Source organism: Aedes albopictus, chromosome 3 (genome assembly GCF_035046485.1).
Source record: "Aedes albopictus strain Foshan chromosome 3, AalbF5, whole genome shotgun sequence".
In the NCBI taxonomy this organism is placed as follows: Eukaryota; Metazoa; Arthropoda; class Insecta; order Diptera; family Culicidae; genus Aedes; species Aedes albopictus.
Genome location: NC_085138.1, coordinates 60,788,580 through 60,811,119, shown reverse-complemented (window position 1 = coordinate 60,811,119; position 22,540 = coordinate 60,788,580). Strand labels below are relative to the sequence as shown.

Below are 22,540 nucleotides of genomic sequence, written 5' to 3'. Positions count from 1 at the left end.
TAAAATCAAAAATTCGATATATTTTTCTGAATTTAAAAACCCAATTTGGGGTGCAGTCAGCAATATGTTACCACAAAGTTTGTGGCACAAACAACAGGCGAAACGCTTATAGAGGAAATTCATCAACAATTTTGCTCGATGTCTTTTTCATGAACACTCTGCCACCTATTATAATAATAGACGAGTGCACCGATGAACTGAATTCATCGCGGTCCGAGAATTTTGACACTAGATCGGGGTCGCTTCCAATCAGAAGTGAAAGATTTCCAATCAGAATTGAAAAATTTTGATTGGGAACGACCCCGCTGTAGTGTCAAAGTTCTCGAACCGCGATGAATTCAGTTCATCGGTGCACTCCAATGAGAGTCTAATAGAGGTGAGGAAGAAGATACTTCGTGTGCGTGAGATCCGTGTCTGGTACAAAACATGTCACTACTACAAGCAAAGCGAGCTCCCATAAGAACGCGTGTCAAATAGTGACGTCACTATGTTTACATTTTTCTTTCCTTACTAATACATAGCCATCTCTTCTTCTTCCCCACCTGTAATATACTCTCATTGGGTGCACTCGTCTATTGGTAGAACCGCGCGAGACACTGTCGACCATAGTGGTTTCTGCTTTTAGTAGTGTTGCGTGTACGAACACGCTGCATTACACGAACACCACTTGAGTTACTGGTGGAAAATAGTAAACAAAGATCAGCTGTACCCAGCAAAATCAAATGGGCATATTTTCAACCAGTAGATTTGCATTAGTGTTCGTGACACCGCGCTGCGAAACCACTATGATGGATTGCGATTTGACATTTCCTTAACAAGCACACTACTACACAAATCACCTGTAATTTTCATTTGCATCATTCAGCATCGTGTACACCAGCAAACGCCAAAGTGATCGAACAGTAGCGCCTCTAGTGGAAGGATCGCGGAAATCAAACTAAATACAAATTCATCATAACATGCATGTGTGAAGTGTGTTACGTCTGTTTGTCTGTGATGTTACTGTTTCCAGCTAAGTCGTATGGTCGAACGATCTACAGCAAACTTACGTCCAATCCAACTAGAACGCAAGATGTGTTGGTGAAGATATATGTGCTCCGTCTACTCCTAAAATATGTACCCTTTATTCTTATTTTAAACCCATATTAATTACTCCAACGTCAATCATATATTTATGAAATTTGTATTCTTTATTAGCGAAATTACAGACTTTTATCTGCAGAATGACAATGAAGTTAAATTGCGTTTATATTTGTCAGCTTTTAACACTAAACTAGGATACACACTGGTCGGTTTTACTCCCTTGGATCATTAATCTGCGCAATGAAGAACGGATAGCGCTCCTGCTTGTCGACGATCATCGTCAAAAATGGCTGATCCACATCAAACTTCACGTCCCTGAACTGGGGTGTTATACTGAGCGTGACAATCGACAGTGAAGCCACCGAGGTAGCCTTGGTGCCGAATTCATCCACACTCATGAACGATCGCTGCGTAACATCGGACACCATTGTGGATTCGTTGGTAATGTATGGGAGTGCGTCCGGATCCTGGAAGATCGAGTGCAGTCCCATTCGCTTCAAAGCCGGGATCAACGATATCGAGTCGGTTAGCGTGAACTTGGGCATATGCAGATGCACCTTGGTGTTGATGTAACTGCTGTGCAGGTCAGCCATCACTTTGGCCAAATCGTAGGGCTTCAGCTGACGAACTGATGCTTCCAGCTGATGTCGTACTTTGGGTAGGAACACCAACATGGCTAAACTGTTGCCCTCGTAGGGTAGCTCTACCCAACGAAGCCCGTTACCATCGGGGAAACTCAGTTCACCGTATCGCAGTTTGTTCAGCTGGAACATTTTGTTGAGCTGTCGGGGATTGTTTGGTGAGGACTCAAACTTTCCTGGATTCGATTCGATAAACGTATACTTCCACATGCCCTTGAAGTAGATTGTGTTTGCCAGCAGAAGACGAGTGTATGGGCTGATGGCACCTAAAAGAAGATGGACTCTGTAGAATGCATACTGTTACAGGTTATATCGACGTTACTCACTAGGATTTAGAATCTCGTTGATCAAGTTGTGAGTTTTTCCAGAAACCCAGTTATTGGCATTACGAGCAGCAAGATACGGCTGATTGAAATCTACTCGCCTTACTTCTACATTCCGTAGTCCGGCGTCGGTGGCGTAAGTCTTGTTCAGCTGCACGTCTTCGCCGACAAAGTTGGCAGAAGCTGTTTCAATGGTATTCACTGTTGACTTTGAAATCTTGTCCAGTTTGCCGGCTAAGGAAGCCAGCTGGTTCGGGTGCAATATGATGGTCTTTTTAAGTTGTGCTTTAGCTGCTGGGCTAGCGTAGTCAACCAAATTCGATAACAACAACTGGGGCAGCAAGGGGCTTAAGACGGAATCTCCATTTGCTGGTCGATCCAAATTCTACAAAAATAAAACAAAATGATTAAATAATGATAATCAAATGAGTAAGAATCAACACCACACCTTGAAAAGATTCAACGCAAACTCCATCGCTTGATATCCTGGGGTACCGGTCTCAACAACCACTCTGTCGTCATCGTAATCGTCATCGTCGGCATTGCCGTTGACGTTGTACTGAGAAACTGGACCGTTGTTGGAAGGTCTTTGCATCAGCTTAGTTGGTTGACTGAATCCATTAATGTTCTGGGATGATCCTGGCTGAGCGATTGGTACTTGAAGGGCATCTTGAGGATTGCCAAAGTTGAACTGGAATGTCCCCGTTTGTACCGGTTGTACTGGTTGTGCACTTAGGGTCTGATATGCAGGTTGGGCATTAGTTGGCGTAGGCGCAGATACCTGTTGCACTCGGGTCTGATATTGCACAGGACGGTACTCGGATCTAGGAGTACTCGACGTTTTCTGCTGCGGATAATAGGCATTTGAGGTATCGTATTGATCATCTCTGAACACAATACTGGACTCTACATTGGCAGATGGTAGTATACAATTGTTGGTTAAAGTATAACCTTTTGAATTCGAAGCGCAGAGATACAAATTTGGATTGCTCGTAATCAGGTTTGCCACTTTATTACAGCATGCAATCATTTGTAATTCTCCACATAACGGTCGAAACGCATCCGTTGCACTTAGTACTGGAAAATTAAGGGTAATGACCATCAACTCCATCTAGGTAATCAAAAGTATTAAAATGTGAGTTCTTACCATTTCTGCTCGACGGCTGACAATATCTTTGCTGGATAATAGTATTGTGTGATTGAGCAGGTGTTAGGCACAATACTGGCGAAAGTACGAGCAAAAATCCTAAAAATAGATTAAATCGTTAGCACACTTTATTCTACTCAACATTGGTAAGTTAATAGGCTTGCTGATATAAATATAAAACGCTACTGTACCGCTGAGTTAATACAGCGTATTAAGTACAATTTTTATGTGACTTCTTAAACTATTATTATAATCATTTGTTTTTTAATTTATTTATTTTATTTTAATTGGCGTCCAGGTAAAAGTTCTTGTGGAATTGGTTTTCAAATTCTATTCAAACCTATCGTGGAATCTCTAGGACAGTGATGGAAAATGTCATAAAAATGACATTTTGATATTTGTTTATTTCACTATCCCTAGTGAAAAATGTTTATCGGCGACATGATTAACTTTCCATAACTTATCAGCACATAAGATTGGTAATACTTACGGATGGAAATTTGCATAGAAAATGGTGGAAAATAAAAAATGTCATGATATTTTTCTAAAAAACTCCGTAAACTTTCCCGAGTTTGGTGCAATTGAAGTGAACGTAAACTGTGGTTTTATTGTACTAATTTTCTGCAAGTTTCTACCATATTTATTATGCATACTCAAAGCTGTATCAATTGAAATAAGAAACATACTTTGCATTCCCGTTGATCGCAGCTAAATTTGCCAGTCATCCTCTTCTGACATCGATCTCCAGGCTCGAAAGAATCCTCTTAAGGGGCCGTTCATAAACCACGTAGACTTTTTGGGGGGAGCGGGGGGGGGGGGGGTCTGGCCAAAGTCCACGCTCCATACAAATTTTTAAATTTTTGTATGGTTAAAAGTCTACGAGGGGGGAGGGGGGGTCTGGGATGGCCAAATTTTGGTCTACGTGGTTTATGGAACAGCCCCTAACCAGTTTAAGCGGTTCAAACACCGCGGTGTTATCGTTTTAGCATGCGATGACTCACACACCAGAGCAAAACCAAACGATGACAACAACAGCAATCTGAAATTTTTGATGCTTTTACTTCCAACTATTTAGAATTAACATTTTTCCAGATTATTGTTTTACAATTATGGCCAATGAAACTAAACCAGCAACTAAACCGCTGATAAGTAACCGCTTATTTTGGAGAGCCATGCTCTTTACAGCTCGTTGTTTATGAACCCGGCATCAGCAAGTGAATTGCTTCCAGTAATAATTAGCTCATAGATGGCTCAAGCCTGGAGCTAACTGAGCACATATAGTCATACCGGTTTGGCAACCGACTGGACTCGGTCGGTTGTTGGGGAATCCCTCCGAGTATCAAACATTAATACTCTTTTCGCGATTTCGTTTTCTTCCTTTCTGATGTTTTTGATGGATCTATCAGAAACATTTAAGTGTGATGCCATTAACATACTTAGAGCTCAGAGTGGTGATATTTTCGACTGGGTGGCCACAAGTTTTAGGATAAATCCTTTTACGGTCGAATCTCTCAGTTAATATGATCGTTTTTTATTTGCTGGTGGACACTCTTCTTCTTCTCTTGGTGTGATGTCCTCGTTTCGTAGTATATTTTTTTAATTGGAGAGTACGTAATTTATAACTCCGATCATCTTCACGAAAACAAGACTGAATAAAAAATGTACGTCACAAGTTATTCTTTCCAACCTCGGGAGCGTTCTCTTGATGTATAGATAGTAGGCTCAGGCTGTCCAAATAAAAATCGATGTTCGAAAAGTCAAGATGCTCAACTCTTAAATGAAATATACACATATTTGAAGCATTTTGTAGAACATTTTGATTTTCTAAAAAATCGCTCAGAGGCTCCCCCAGAGCATTTTTTGAAAAATGGCCCTTTTTCATTAAAATTCGCAAAAAAAAATATATATTAAATCTTTTTTTTTAGAAATGGCGCTTATGCATAGAACTATCAGATAAAACTTTCATGGTTGAAAATAAAAAATAGTACATGTATTTCTTTAGTAAATTTTGATAAAAAATGATCAAAAAATAGACCTTTTACCAGCCCTGCACTATGGGGGATTCCCATACAAGCAGGCGGACAAAAATATTTTCGTCATATTTTCGAGGATTTGTTAGTATTCTGTAGCTGATTGGTTTTAATATGTATCGTCAAATAACTGATAATATATGAAAAGTTTGGATTTGTTTTATTTTTTTTTATTTTCTGTTCTTAGAATGATCAAATCTATCTTTCGAAAATGAGATTCAAAGGAATTTGCTTAAAATATTTGAGAAACGTCGTTTAATCTCAAAGGGCGCGCCCCGGCGTTCCCATGCGAAAAAACGCTGAATCTCACAAGACCGCAATTCACCGCAGCAGTGGAAATCGTTAGTGTAGACCTAAAGCTTGACCATAAATTGATTTTGGGCCTGGGAATGTTTGGGAATAAACAGATGCCGCTTAAAAAAATTTGAATTTCATGCCTTTTTCAATTTTTTTTCTTCTTCTTTTATCGCTTTTCATGCAGTTGTTAAACTATTGCCAACTATATCTTACCAATGATGTATCGAAACCAAGAGATAATGATGATATTAATTAGAAAATATCGATTTGAAATTATGTATTGTTTTTCTGCGAAAATCGTATTTTTTAGCTTTACTCAACTTTGATACACAATATCTTTGTAACAACATTAGCTAGAAACTTGAAATTCTGGATTTCTCTTAGTTTATATGTTTATTAACACACCTAGAAAAAATCATGTAATTTTAGGTGTCCTGAACCTGATATATATGAGCGTCTTCAAAGACACAAATTTAGAGGTCAAAACATGTAAATTTACGTCTTCCAGGACTTATACTTTCTTAGCGTCAAGCAATCGCTAGAACTGATCTGATAGATAAAACATATAAAAGTAAAATATTGACATGCCTGGATTCGAACTCAGGATCAGCTGATTGTGAGTCACGTCTCTTACCTCTCGGCTTGTTCACCGAGTTAGAAGGAGGTAGATGAATATGATACTGATTCTACGTTTCTGGTGAAGTGGATATACGAAAATATTTCTAACATCTAACGCAACCAAACAGGACTTACATGATGCGCGTAAAATTGAGTCCAATTTGTGATTCAGTCTTGAAAATGTTTACGTTCTTTGATGTTTCTGTCTGGTGCAAATTTCAGAATTTTTAAGTGTGAATGATAGAAAATTTCAGAACAAGCATTGGAGAAAGTCACTTTTCTGATTTTTGTCCGCCTGATATCCGGGTCTATACTGTCAGATTATCTGATTCTGCATTGAGTTAAATTCAAATGAGTTAAACGATTGCCGTGTGAGTCAAAACATCCTTGGTCAGGATTTAGAGGGCTTTTGAGGAAGTTGCAGAAGGTTTTAAGAGGAGTTTCATGGCGTTCCAAGACATTTCAAGATGTTTCAGAGTGGTTTTAAGGAACTTCATGTGATTTAGGGAGAATTGTGTAGGTTCCTGGAAACTTCCAAGGAGGTTTCAGTTGGGTTGAAAGGCGTACCAAGGCGTTTTAAGACGTTTTAAAAGTTCCAGAGCAGTGTCAAGTCTGGAAACTCTCTGGAATCTTTCAGGATCCCCCTGAAACGTCCCTAATACCTCCTGAAACCCCCATGGAATTCCCCTGTTAACCCCTGGAATGCCTCCGAAACCCCTTAATACCCTTTAATCGCTCAGGAACGCCATGAAACCCGGGGGTTTCGAAGTGCTCATGTAAGCTACTGATAATCACTGAAACCCCCTGAAACACATCGAAACACTTCTGAAACCAACAGGAACCCCTCTATCAACTGATATTCCCCTTGCGTGTCCTTCCCCTAGTAAGCATCGGTGACGGCAATCATCATGACGAGACAGTGAGTGTGTTGCTGCCTCATTGAGGAGTGGAGCTTTGGCGGAGCCAGTCGTTTGTATTGCGAGGTCCCGTATCATGCCAAGTGATTCTACTGCAGTTTGCTAAGAATGTCGGAAACGGATTGTTATAGTGAGCTGCGTAATATTCACACGTCTGAACCCCTAAAACTTCACCAAAATCTCTTAAAGCCCCATAGAACACCTCTTAAACCCCCTGTAACGCCACTGGAACGCTTTTGAAACCCTCTGGAACGTCTTTGAAACCTCTTGAAACCTGGAACACCCCCGCAACGCCAGTGTAAGCCACTCAAACCTCTTGAAATGCTCTGGAATTCCCCTTCAACCCAATGAAAGCCCCATGTACACCCATGAAACGCCCTAAACACCCCATTAAACTCTCCAGAGCGCTCTTGAAACTCCCTGAGACTCCTGTAACACCCCTAAAACTCCCCTGAAACGCTCTGGAACGCCCCCGAAACTTTCAAAATCCACTGGAACACCCTTGAAACTACCTGAGTTCGCTGGAATTCCCCTGAAATCGTGTACTTTCCACCACTCCTTTCCCGTAATCCACATAAACTTCACCTTTAAGTAGTTTTCCAACTAATCTGAATGTAATTGAATTCCAGTTAGGCAACATTACTTAAATTCGACCCCGTGACGCGTGAAAAAAAATTGGCGATCCGAGAAAAAAAAAACCTCAATTTACATTTAAAATAACGCGAAAACAAGAAAAAAACATGTCATTTATTTTAAAAAAATCACGTAAAACGAGTTGAACGAAAATGAAGGTTGTCCACTAGCGTGGGATACAAAAAGACATTTTACTCCTGCACACTTTTTGAGTTCCATTTTGGCCCCATATCAACTGTGCAAAATTTCAGCTCGTTCGGAGAAACTATATTTTAGCGCCAGCCGTTTTAAGTTTTCATACGATTTACTATGGGGAAAATTGCATTTTCAAAAATAAATCAGCACGGGCAACCCCTAAAAATATATCAATGAATGGTTTCTGTTGGAAATTTTACGACGAACAAACCCTCTGAAGACCGCAAAGCGATCTAAGGCATGTGGAAAAAGTTATTAACTGAAAACCGAATGGCATGCCAACGCTGTTTAACATGTAAGGAATAACAATAAATAATAAAATCTCGTCATTTCATCGATCGGGTAAGGCTTAATAACTTTTCCCACGAATGTCGCATCGCTTTGCGGTCTTCGGAGGTCTGATTCCTCGTGAAGTTATCTACAGAAATCATTCAACAACTTATTTTTAGGGATCAATGGGTAACCTCAAGCGATTTTTCTTTGAAGAAGCAAATTTTCCCCATACTAAGAATGGCGGGCGCTAAAATATTGTTTCTTCGATCAATCTGAAATTTTGCACAGTTAATATGGGACCAAAATGGAGCTCAAAAGGTATACAGGAGTTGGAGTTTTTCCATTTTTTATATTTTCCCATATAAACCGTGTACCAGGCTAGTGTCCACACGTAACCACTTTAAGCACACTGTAAATCAAAACATTAAAGATTAAACGACCGCTTGAAAGATTTATGGCCACACGGTGACAGAGTGTAATGGATGACACATTAGTTTCCTGCTGGAAAGTTTTATGTAGTCACAGACCTTGGGGATGACCCCTAAACATATATTCGTAGAAAGATATATCCGTAAACTGCGTGTTTAAGGAACTTGTGCTTATGTGCCTGATTTTATGAAACTACCCCATCACCAACTAGAGATTCTATAGACTGAACGATCTCTAATAATAAGTAATGTACAATATAAAATACCCAAGTCGCACGAAGCCCACATATAGTTGTTTTTATAATGAGCATCATCAACAAAATTTTCTTATAATATTCCATAGCAGTGGTGTCATCGTGGTTACTCCAAATTACTCACTGAGTAACCAGCTCTTCAGAAAAAAAAAAAATTTTTTTTCAGGATGCAAAATATAATAAAATACCAATTTTGATTATTATGGGTGCACACTGTTAACGCCCTGACCACATCAGTTTTAGTGAATATGGATTTTTAAACAATTCGACATTCTGGACCGCCCCCTCAGGAAGCGAAATATTATAAAATACCAATTTTGGTTATTTTGGGTGCACACTGTTAACGCCCTGACCACATCAGTTTTAGTGAATATGGATTTTTAAACAATTCGGCATTCTGGACCGCCTCCTCGGGCAGTGGTGTCATCGTGGTTACTCCAAATTACTCACTGAGTAACCAGCTCTTCAGAAAAAAAAAAATTTTTTTTCAGGATGCAAAATATAATAAAATACCAATTTTGATTATTATGGGTGCACACTGTTAACGCCCTGACCACATCAGTTTTAGTGAATATGGATTTTTAAACAATTCGGCATTCTGGACCGCCCCCTCGGGCAGTGGTGTCATCGTGGTTACTCCAAATTACTCACTGAGTAACCAGCTCTTCAGAAAAAAAAAATTTTTTTTCAGGATGCAAAATATAATAAAATACCAATTTTGATTATTATGGGTGCACACTGTTAACGCCCTGACCACATCAGTTTTAGTGAATATGGATTTTTAAACAATTCGACATTCTGGACCGCCCCCTCAGGAAGCGAAATATTATAAAATACCAATTTGGGTTATTTTGGGTGCACACTGTTAACGCCCTGACCACATCAGTTTTAGTGAATATGGATTTTTAAACAATTCGGCATTCTGGACCGCCCCCTCAGGAAGCGAAATATTATAAAATACCAATTTTGGTTATTTTGGGTGCACACTGTTAACGCCCTGACCACATCAGTTTTAGTGAATATGGATTTTTAAACAATTCGGCATTCTGGACCGCCTCCTCGGGCAGTGGTGTCATCGTGGTTACTCCAAATTACTCACTGAGTAACCAGCTCTTCAGAAAAAAAAAAAATTTTTTTCAGGATGCAAAATATAATAAAATACCAATTTTGGTTATTTTGGGTGCACACTGTTAACGCCCTGACCACATCAGTTTTAGTGAATATGGATTTTTAAACAATTCGACATTCTGAACCGCCCCCTCAGGAAGCGAGACAAGCGGCCACATTTTAATGACTCCGATGATTGGCAAACAACGACTTAATTGGCCAATTGAAAATCAATCAATCAACTCTTTCCAGCATTTTCAAGAACAATTACATTTCTAATTTTCTCAACAGTAAAAATGCTAGAAGAGGTGCCACGTTCGGTCCAGTTAGTTTTCGGCATTTCTCTGAAGAACAGATTTGTTTAATTTTGATAGTGCTTCACATTTACATGGAACCATATTATGTTTTACGGATCTGAAGGCACGGCAAAGGCTGGCAAAGGTCCCTCAACTCTCTGCCATGTAAATCCGATCCCTACCACCCTAGTTGGAACCGGTCAAGATACGAGCAACCTTAGGGGAAATCGGGTAACCAACCCCGGTGGAAACTTTGGTCGTATGCAGACAGGTGCGGGGCAGTGGTGTCATCGTGGTTACTCCAAATTACTCACTGAGTAACCAGCTCTTCAGTTCAAAAAAAAAAAAATTTTTTTTCAGGATGCAAAATATAATAAAATACCAATTTTGGTTATTTTGGGTGCACACTGTTAACGCCCTGACCACATCAGTTTTAGTGAATATGGATTTTTAAACAATTCGACATTCTGAACCGCCCCCTCAGGAAGCGAAATATTATAAAATGCCAATTTTGGTTATTTTGGGTGCACACTGTTAACGCCCTGACCACATCAGTTTTAGTGAATATGGATTTTTAAACAATTCGACATTCTGGACCGCCCCCTCAGGAAGCGAAATATTATAAAATGCCAATTTTGGTTATTTTGGGTGCACACTGTTAACGCCCTGACCACATCAGTTTTAGTGAATATGGATTTTTAAACAATTCGGCATTCTGGACCGCCCCCTCGGGCAGTGGTTACTCCAAATTACTCACTGAGTAACCAGCTCTTCAGAAAAAAAAAAAAAATTTTTTTTCAGGATGCAAAATATAATAAAATACCAATTTTGATTATTATGGGTGCACACTGTTAACGCCCTGACCACATCAGTTTTAGTGAATATGGATTTTTAAACAATTCGGCATTCTGGACCGCCTCCTCGGGCAGTGGTGTCATCGTGGTTACTCCAAATTACTCACTGAGTAACCAGCTCTTCAGAAAAAAAAAAAAATTTTTTTCAGGATGCAAAATATAATAAAATACCAATTTTGATTATTATGGGTGCACACTGTTAACGCCCTGACCACATCAGTTTTAGTGAATATGGATTTTTAAACAATTCGACATTCTGGACCGCCCCCTCAGGAAGCGAAATATTATAAAATACCAATTTTGGTTATTTTGGGTGCACACTGTTAACGCCCTGACCACATCAGTTTTAGTGAATATGGATTTTTAAACAATTCGGCATTCTGGACCGCCTCCTCGGGCAGTGGTGTCATCGTGGTTACTCCAAATTACTCACTGAGTAACCAGCTCTTCAGAAAAAAAAAAAAATTTTTTCAGGATGCAAAATATAATAAAATACCAATTTTGATTATTATGGGTGCACACTGTTAACGCCCTGACCACATCAGTTTTAGTGAATATGGATTTTTAAACAATTCGACATTCTGGACCGCCCCCTCAGGAAGCGAAATATTATAAAATACCAATTTTGGTTATTTTGGGTGCACACTGTTAACGCCCTGACCACATCAGTTTTAGTGAATATGGATTTTTAAACAATTCGACATTCTGGACCGCCCCCTCAGGAAGCGAAATATTATAAAATACCAATTTTGGTTATTTTGGGTGCACACTGTTAACGCCCTGACCACATCAGTTTTAGTGAATATGGATTTTTAAACAATTCGGCATTCTGGACCGCCTCCTCGGGCAGTGGTGTCATCGTGGTTACTCCAAATTACTCACTGAGTAACCAGCTCTTCAGAAAAAAAAAAAATTTTTTTTCAGGATGCAAAATATAATAAAATACCAATTTTGATTATTATGGGTGCACACTGTTAACGCCCTGACCACATCAGTTTTAGTGAATATGGATTTTTAAACAATTCGACATTCTGGACCGCCCCCTCAGGAAGCGAAATATTATAAAATACCAATTTTGGTTATTTTGGGTGCACACTGTTAACGCCCTGACCACATCAGTTTTAGTGAATATGGATTTTTAAACAATTCGGCATTCTGGACCGCCTCCTCGGGCAGTGGTGTCATCGTGGTTACTCCAAATTACTCACTGAGTAACCAGCTCTTCAGAAAAAAAAAAAAAATTTTTTTCAGGATGCAAAATATAATAAAATACCAATTTTGGTTATTTTGGGTGCACACTGTTAACGCCCTGACCACATCAGTTTTAGTGAATATGGATTTTTAAACAATTCGGCATTCTGGACCGCCCCCTCGGGCAGTGGTGTCATCGTGGTTACTCCAAATTACTCACTGAGTAACCAGCTCTTCAGAAAAAAAAAAAATTTTTTTTCAGGATGCAAAATATAATAAAATACCAATTTTGATTATTATGGGTGCACACTGTTAACGCCCTGACCACATCAGTTTTAGTGAATATGGATTTTTAAACAATTCGACATTCTGGACCGCCCCCTCAGGAAGCGAAATATTATAAAATACCAATTTTGGTTATTTTGGGTGCACACTGTTAACGCCCTGACCACATCAGTTTTAGTGAATATGGATTTTTAAACAATTCGGCATTCTGGACCGCCTCCTCGGGCAGTGGTGTCATCGTGGTTACTCCAAATTACTCACTGAGTAACCAGCTCTTCAGAAAAAAAAAATTTTTTTTTTCAGGATGCAAAATATAATAAAATACCAATTTTGATTATTATGGGTGCACACTGTTAACGCCCTGACCACATCAGTTTTAGTGAATATGGATTTTTAAACAATTCGACATTCTGGACCGCCCCCTCAGGAAGCGAAATATTATAAAATACCAATTTTGGTTATTTTGGGTGCACACTGTTAACGCCCTGACCACATCAGTTTTAGTGAATATGGATTTTTAAACAATTCGGCATTCTGGACCGCCTCCTCGGGCAGTGGTGTCATCGTGGTTACTCCAAATTACTCACTGAGTAACCAGCTCTTCAGAAAAAAAAAAAAAAAAAAATTTTTCAGGATGCAAAATATAATAAAATACCAATTTTGATTATTATGGGTGCACACTGTTAACGCCCTGACCACATCAGTTTTAGTGAATATGGATTTTTAAACAATTCGGCATTCTGGACCGCCCCCTCGGGCAGTGGTGTCATCGTGGTTACTCCAAATTACTCACTGAGTAACCAGCTCTTCAGAAAAAAAAAAATTTTTTTTTCAGGATGCAAAATATAATAAAATACCAATTTTGATTATTATGGGTGCACACTGTTAACGCCCTGACCACATCAGTTTTAGTGAATATGGATTTTTAAACAATTCGACATTCTGGACCGCCCCCTCAGGAAGCGAAATATTATAAAATACCAATTTTGGTTATTTTGGGTGCACACTGTTAACGCCCTGACCACATCAGTTTTAGTGAATATGGATTTTTAAACAATTCGGCATTCTGGACCGCCTCCTCGGGCAGTGGTGTCATCGTGGTTACTCCAAATTACTCACTGAGTAACCAGCTTTTCAGAAAAAAAAAATTTTTTTTCAGGATGCAAAATATAATAAAATACAAATTTTGGTTATTTTGGGTGCACACTGTTAACGCCCTGACCACATCAGTTTTAGTGAATATGGATTTTTAAACAATTCGGCATTCTGGACCGCCCCCTCGGGCAGTGGTGTCATCGTGGTTACTCCAAATTACTCACTGAGTAACCAGCTCTTCAGAAAAAAAAAAAAATTTTTTTCAGGATGCAAAATATAATAAAATACCAATTTTGATTATTATGGGTGCACACTGTTAACGCCCTGACCACATCAGTTTTAGTGAATATGGATTTTTAAACAATTCGACATTCTGGACCGCCCCCTCAGGAAGCGAAATATTATAAAATACCAATTTTGGTTATTTTGGGTGCACACTGTTAACGCCCTGACCACATCAGTTTTAGTGAATATGGATTTTTAAACAATTCGGCATTCTGGACCGCCTCCTCGGGCAGTGGTGTCATCGTGGTTACTCCAAATTACTCACTGAGTAACCAGCTCTTCAGAAAAAAAAAAAAATTTTTTCAGGATGCAAAATATAATAAAATACCAATTTTGATTATTATGGGTGCACACTGTTAACGCCCTGACCACATCAGTTTTAGTGAATATGGATTTTTAAACAATTCGGCATTCTGGACCGCCTCCTCGGGCAGTGGTGTCATCGTGGTTACTCCAAATTACTCACTGAGTAACCAGCTCTTCAGAAAAAAAAAAAATTTTTTTTCAGGATGCAAAATATAATAAAATACCAATTTTGGTTATTTTGGGTGCACACTGTTAACGCCCTGACCACATCAGTTTTAGTGAATATGGATTTTTAAACAATTCGGCATTCTGGACCGCCCCCTCGGGCAGTGGTGTCATCGTGGTTACTCCAAATTACTCACTGAGTAACCAGCTCTTCAGAAAAAAAAAATTTTTTTTTCAGGATGCAAAATATAATAAAATACCAATTTTGATTATTATGGGTGCACACTGTTAACGCCCTGACCACATCAGTTTTAGTGAATATGGATTTTTAAACAATTCGACATTCTGGACCGCCCCCTCAGGAAGCGAAATATTATAAAATACCAATTTTGGTTATTTTGGGTGCACACTGTTAACGCCCTGACCACATCAGTTTTAGTGAATATGGATTTTTAAACAATTCGGCATTCTGGACCGCCTCCTCGGGCAGTGGTGTCATCGTGGTTACTCCAAATTACTCACTGAGTAACCAGCTCTTCAGAAAAAAAAAAAAATTTTTTTTCAGGATGCAAAATATAATAAAATACCAATTTTGGTTATTTTGGGTGCACACTGTTAACGCCCTGACCACATCAGTCTTAGTGAATATGGATTTTTAAACAATTCGACATTCTGAACCGCCCCCTCAGGAAGCGAAATATTATAAAATGCCAATTTTGGTTATTTTGGGTGCACACTGTTAACGCCCTGACCACATCAGTTTTAGTGAATATGGATTTTTAAACAATTCGACATTCTGGACCGCCCCCTCAGGAAGCGAAATATTATAAAATGCCAATTTTGGTTATTTTGGGTGCACACTGTTAACGCCCTGACCACATCAGTTTTAGTGAATATGGATTTTTAAACAATTCGGCATTCTGGACCGCCCCCTCGGGCAGTGGTTACTCCAAATTACTCACTGAGTAACCAGCTCTTCAGAAAAAAAAAAAAATTTTTTTTCAGGATGCAAAATATAATAAAATACCAATTTTGATTATTATGGGTGCACACTGTTAACGCCCTGACCACATCAGTTTTAGTGAATATGGATTTTTAAACAATTCGGCATTCTGGACCGCCCCCTCGGGCAGTGGTGTCATCGTGGTTACTCCAAATTACTCACTGAGTAAACAGCTCTTCAGAAAAAAAAAAAAAAATTTTTTTTCAGGATGCAAAATATAATAAAATACCAATTTTGATTATTATGGGTGCACACTGTTAACGCCCTGACCACATCAGTTTTAGTGAATATGGATTTTTAAACAATTCGACATTCTGGACCGCCCCCTCAGGAAGCGAAATATTATAAAATACCAATTTTGGTTATTTTGGGTGCACACTGTTAACGCCCTGACCACATCAGTTTTAGTGAATATGGATTTTTAAACAATTCGGCATTCTGGACCGCCTCCTCGGGCAGTGGTGTCATCGTGGTTACTCCAAATTACTCACTGAGTAACCAGCTCTTCAGAAAAAAAAAAAAATTTTTCAGGATGCAAAATATAATAAAATACCAATTTTGATTATTATGGGTGCACACTGTTAACGCCCTGACCACATCAGTTTTAGTGAATATGGATTTTTAAACAATTCGACATTCTGGACCGCCCCCTCAGGAAGCGAAATATTATAAAATACCAATTTTGGTTATTTTGGGTGCACACTGTTAACGCCCTGACCACATCAGTTTTAGTGAATATGGATTTTTAAACAATTCGACATTCTGAACCGCCCCCTCAGGAAGCGAAATATTATAAAATACCAATTTTGGTTATTTTGGGTGCACACTGTTAACGCCCTGACCACATCAGTTTTAGTGAATATGGATTTTTAAACAATTCGGCATTCTGGACCGCCCCCTCGGGCAGCGGTGTCATCGTGGTTACTCCAAATTACTCACTGAGTAACCAGCTCTTCAGAAAAAAAAAAAAAAAATTTTTCAGGATGCAAAATATAATAAAATACCAATTTTGATTATTATGGGTGCACACTGTTAACGCCCTGACCACATCAGTTTTAGTGAATATGGATTTTTAAACAATTCGACATTCTGGACCGCCCCCTCAGGAAGCGAAATATTATAAAATACCAATTTTGGTTATTTTGGGTGCACACTGTTAACGCCCTGACCACATCAGTTTTAGTGAATATGGATTTTTAAACAATTCGGCATTCTGGACCGCCCCCTCGGGCAGTGGTTACTCCAAATTACTCACTGAGTAACCAGCTCTTCAGAAAAAAAAAAAATTTTTTTTCAGGATGCAAAATATAATAAAATACCAATTTTGATTATTATGGGTGCACACTGTTAACGCCCTGACCACATCAGTTTTAGTGAATATGGATTTTTAAACAATTCGGCATTCTGGACCGCCCCCTCGGGCAGTGGTGTCATCGTGGTTACTCCAAATTACTCACTGAGTAACCAGCTCTTCAGAAAAAAAAAAAAAATTTTTCAGGATGCAAAATATAATAAAATACCAATTTTGATTATTATGGGTGCACACTGTTAACGCCCTGACCACATCAGTTTTAGTGAATATGGATTTTTAAACAATTCGGCATTCTGGACCGCCCCCTCGGGCAGTGGTGTCATCGTGGTTACTCCAAATTACTCACTGAGTAACCAGCTCTTCAGAAAAAAAAAAAAAAAAATTTTTCAGGATGCAAAATATAATAAAATACCAATTTTGATTATTATGGGTGCACACTGTTAACGCCCTGACCACATCAGTTTTAGTGAATATGGATTTTTAAACAATTCGACATTCTGGACCGCCCCCTCAGGAAGCGAAATATTATAAAATACCAATTTTGGTTATTTTGGGTGCACACTGTTAACGCCCTGACCACATCAGTTTTAGTGAATATGGATTTTTAAACAATTCGGCATTCTGGACCGCCCCCTCGGGCAGTGGTTACTCCAAATTACTCACACTGAGTAACCAGCTCTTCAGAAAAAAAAAAAATTTTTTTTCAGGATGCAAAATATAATAAAATACCAATTTTGATTATTATGGGTGCACACTGTTAACGCCCTGACCACATCAGTTTTAGTGAATATGGATTTTTAAACAATTCGGCATTCTGGACCGCCCCCTCGGGCAGTGGTGTCATCGTGGTTACTCCAAATTACTCACTGAGTAACCAGCTCTTCAGAAAAAAAAAAAAATTTTTCAGGATGCAAAATATAATAAAATACCAATTTTGATTATTATGGGTGCACACTGTTAACGCCCTGACCACATCAGTTTTAGTGAATATGGATTTTTAAACAATTCGACATTCTGGACCGCCCCCTCAGGAAGCGAAATATTATAAAATACCAATTTTGGTTATTTTGGGTGCACACTGTTAACGCCCTGACCACATCAGTTTTAGTGAATATGGATTTTTAAACAATTCGACATTCTGAACCGCCCCCTCAGGAAGCGAAATATTATAAAATACCAATTTTGGTTATTTTGGGTGCACACTGTTAACGCCCTGACCACATCAGTTTTAGTGAATATGGATTTTTAAACAATTCGGCATTCTGGACCGCCCCCTCGGGCAGCGGTGTCATCGTGGTTACTCCAAATTACTCACTGAGTAACCAGCTCTTCAGAAAAAAAAAAAAAATTTTTCAGGATGCAAAATATAATAAAATACCAATTTTGATTATTATGGGTGCACACTGTTAACGCCCTGACCACATCAGTTTTAGTGAATATGGATTTTTAAACAATTCGGCATTCTGGACCGCCCCCTCGGGCAGTGGTGTCATCGTGGTTACTCCAAATTACTCACTGAGTAACCAGCTCTTCAGAAAAAAAAAAATTTTTTTTCAGGATGCAAAATATAATAAAATACCAATTTTGATTATTATGGGTGCACACTGTTAACGCCCTGACCACATCAGTTTTAGTGAATATGGATTTTTAAACAATTCGACATTCTGGACCGCCCCCTCAGGAAGCGAAATATTATAAAATACCAATTTTGGTTATTTTGGGTGCACACTGTTAACGCCCTGACCACATCAGTTTTAGTGAATATGGATTTTTAAACAATTCGACATTCTGAACCGCCCCCTCAGGAAGCGAAATATTATAAAATACCAATTTTGGTTATTTTGGGTGCACACTGTTAACGCCCTGACCACATCAGTTTTAGTGAATATGGATTTTTAAACAATTCGGCATTCTGGACCGCCCCCTCGGGCAGCGGTGTCATCGTGGTTACTCCAAATTACTCACTGAGTAACCAGCTCTTCAGTTCAAAAAAAAAAAAATTTTTTTTCAGGATGCAAAATATAATAAAATACCAATTTTGATTATTATGGGTGCACACTGTTAACGCCCTGACCACATCAGTTTTAGTGAATATGGATTTTTAAACAATTCGGCATTCTGGACCGCCCCCTCGGGCAGTGGTTACTCCAAATTACTCACTGAGTAACCAGCTCTTCAGAAAAAATAAAAAAAAAATTTTTTTCAGGATGCAAAATATAATAAAATACCAATTTTGATTATTATGGGTGCACACTGTTAACGCCCTGACCACATCAGTTTTAGTGAATATGGATTTTTAAACAATTCGACATTCTGGACCGCCCCCTCAGGAAGCGAAATATTATAAAATACCAATTTTGGTTATTTTGGGTGCACACTGTTAACGCCCTGACCACATCAGTTTTAGTGAATATGGATTTTTAAACAATTCGGCATTCTGGACCGCCCCCTCGGGCAGTGGTTACTCCAAATTACTCACTGAGTAACCAGCTCTTCAGAAAAAAAAAAAAAAAAATTTTTTCAGGATGCAAAATATAATAAAATACCAATTTTGATTATTATGGGTGCACACTGTTAACGCCCTGACCACATCAGTTTTAGTGAATATGGATTTTTAAACAATTCGGCATTCTGGACCGCCCCCTCGGGCAGTGGTGTCATCGTGGTTACTCCAAATTACTCACTGAGTAACCAGCTCTTCAGAAAAAAAAAATTTTTTTTTCAGGATGCAAAATATAATAAAATACCAATTTTGATTATTATGGGTGCACACTGTTAACGCCCTGACCACATCAGTTTTAGTGAATATGGATTTTTAAACAATTCGACATTCTGGACCGCCCCCTCAGGAAGCGAAATATTATAAAATACCAATTTTGGTTATTTTGGGTGCACACTGTTAACGCCCTGACCACATCAGTTTTAGTGAATATGGATTTTTAAACAATTCGGCATTCTGGACCGCCTCCTCGGGCAGTGGTGTCATCGTGGTTACTCCAAATTACTCACTGAGTAACCAGCTCTTCAGAAAAAAAAAAAAATTTTTTTTCAGGATGCAAAATATAATAAAATACCAATTTTGATTATTATGGGTGCACACTGTTAACGCCCTGACCACATCAGTTTTAGTGAATATGGATTTTTAAACAATTCGACATTCTGGACCGCCCCCTCAGGAAGCGAAATATTATAAAATGCCAATTTTGGTTATTTTGGGTGCACACTGTTAACGCCCTGACCACATCAGTTTTAGTGAATATGGATTTTTAAACAATTCGGCATTCTGGACCGCCCCCTCGGGCAGTGGTTACTCCAAATTACTCACACTGAGTAACCAGCTCTTCAGAAAAAAAAAAAAATTTTTTTTCAGGATGCAAAATATAATAAAATACCAATTTTGATTATTATGGGTGCACACTGTTAACGCCCTGACCACATCAGTTTTAGTGAATATGGATTTTTAAACAATTCGGCATTCTGGACCGCCCCCTCGGGCAGTGGTGTCATCGTGGTTACTCCAAATTACTCACTGAGTAACCAGCTCTTCAGAAAAAAAAAAAAAATTTTTTTCAGGATGCAAAATATAATAAAATACCAATTTTGATTATTATGGGTGCACACTGTTAACGCCCTGACCACATCAGTTTTAGTGAATATGGATTTTTAAACAATTCGACATTCTGGACCGCCCCCTCAGGAAGCGAAATATTATAAAATACCAATTTTGGTTATTTTGGGTGCACACTGTTAACGCCCTGACCACATCAGTTTTAGTGAATATGGATTTTTAAACAATTCGGCATTCTGGACCGCCTCCTCGGGCAGTGGTGTCATCGTGGTTACTCCAAATTACTCACTGAGTAACCAGCTCTTCAGTTCAAAAAAAAAATTTTTTTTTTTTCAGGATGCAAAATATAATAAAATACCAATTTTGGTTATTTTGGGTGCACACTGTTAACGCCCTGACCACATCAGTTTTAGTGAATATGGATTTTTAAACAATTCGACATTCTGGACCGCCCCCTCAGGAAGCGAAATATTATAAAATGCCAATTTTGGTTATTTTGGGTGCACACTGTTAACGCCCTGACCACATCAGTTTTAGTGAATATGGATTTTTAAACAATTCGGCATTCTGGACCGCCCCCTTGGGCAGTGGTGTCATCGTGGTTACTCCAAATTACTCACTGAGTAACCAGCTCTTCAGAAAAAAAAAAATTTTTTTCAGGATGCAAAATATAATAAAATACCAATTTTGATTATTATGGGTGCACACTGTTAACGCCCTGACCACATCAGTTTTAGTGAATATGGATTTTTAAACAATTCGACATTCTGGACCGCCCCCTCAGGAAGCGAAATATTATAAAATACCAATTTTGGTTATTTTGGGTGCACACTGTTAACGCCCTGACCACATCAGTTTTAGTGAATATGGATTTTTAAACAATTCGGCATTCTGGACCGCCTCCTCGGGCAGTGGTGTCATCGTGGTTACTCCAAATTACTCACTGAGTAACCAGCTCTTCAGAAAAAAAAAAAAAAAAAAATTTTTTTCAGGATGCAAAATATAATAAAATACCAATTTTGATTATTATGGGTGCACACTGTTAACGCTCTGACCACATCAGTTTTAGTGAATATGGATTTTTAAACAATTCGGCATTCTGGACCGCCCCCTCGGGCAGTGGTGTCATCGTGGTTACTCCAAATTACTCACTGAGTAACCAGCTCTTCAGAAAAAAAAAAAAAAATTTTTTTCAGGATGCAAAATATAATAAAATACCAATTTTGATTATTATGGGTGCACACTGTTAACGCCCTGACCACATCAGTTTTAGTGAATATGGATTTTTAAACAATTCGACATTCTGGACCGCCCCCTCAGGAAGCGAAATATTATAAAATACCAATTTTGGTTATTTTGGGTGCACACTGTTAACGCCCTGACCACATCAGTTTTAGTGAATATGGATTTTTAAACAATTCGGCATTCTGGACCGCCTCCTCGGGCAGTGGTGTCATCGTGGTTACTCCAAATTACTCACTGAGTAACCAGCTTTTCAGAAAAAAAAAAAATTTTTTTCAGGATGCAAAATATAATAAAATACAAATTTTGGTTATTTTGGGTGCACACTGTTAACGCCCTGACCACATCAGTTTTAGTGAATATGGATTTTTAAACAATTCGGCATTCTGGACCGCCCCCTCGGGCAGTGGTGTCATCGTGGTTACTCCAAATTACTCACTGAGTAACCAGCTCTTCAGAAAAAAAAAAAATTTTTTTCAGGATGCAAAATATAATAAAATACCAATTTTGATTATTATGGGTGCACACTGTTAACGCCCTGACCACATCAGTTTTAGTGAATATGGATTTTTAAACAATTCGACATTCTGGACCGCCCCCTCAGGAAGCGAAATATTATAAAATACCAATTTTGGTTATTTTGGGTGCACACTGTTAACGCCCTGACCACATCAGTTTTAGTGAATATGGATTTTTAAACAATTCGGCATTCTGGACCGCCTCCTCGGGCAGTGGTGTCATCGTGGTTACTCCAAATTACTCACTGAGTAACCAGCTCTTCAGAAAAAAAAAAATTTTTTTCAGGATGCAAAATATAATAAAATACCAATTTTGATTATTATGGGTGCACACTGTTAACGCCCTGACCACATCAGTTTTAGTGAATATGGATTTTTAAACAATTCGGCATTCTGGACCGCCTCCTCGGGCAGTGGTGTCATCGTGGTTACTCCAAATTACTCACTGAGTAACCAGCTCTTCAGAAAAAAAAA

General features: G+C 38.6%; 1 protein-coding gene across 1 annotated transcript in view; it reads right to left on the bottom strand.

Annotated features, from left to right (window-relative positions):
• Positions 1–1,167: 1,167 nt before the first annotated feature.
• LOC134284016 (glia-derived nexin-like) overlaps positions 1,168–22,540 on the bottom strand; it is a 22,955-nt gene continuing 1,582 nt past the window's right edge. The window contains exons 2-5 of the mRNA XM_062859753.1: positions 3,195–3,293; positions 2,496–3,124; positions 2,051–2,432; positions 1,168–1,990 (exon numbers count right to left, since the gene is read on the bottom strand). Coding sequence (XP_062715737.1) covers positions 1,296–1,990; positions 2,051–2,432; positions 2,496–3,124; positions 3,195–3,293 — 1,805 coding nt within the window. The 3' untranslated portion in view covers positions 1,168–1,295. The remainder of the gene's footprint in view (positions 1,991–2,050; positions 2,433–2,495; positions 3,125–3,194; positions 3,294–22,540) is intronic.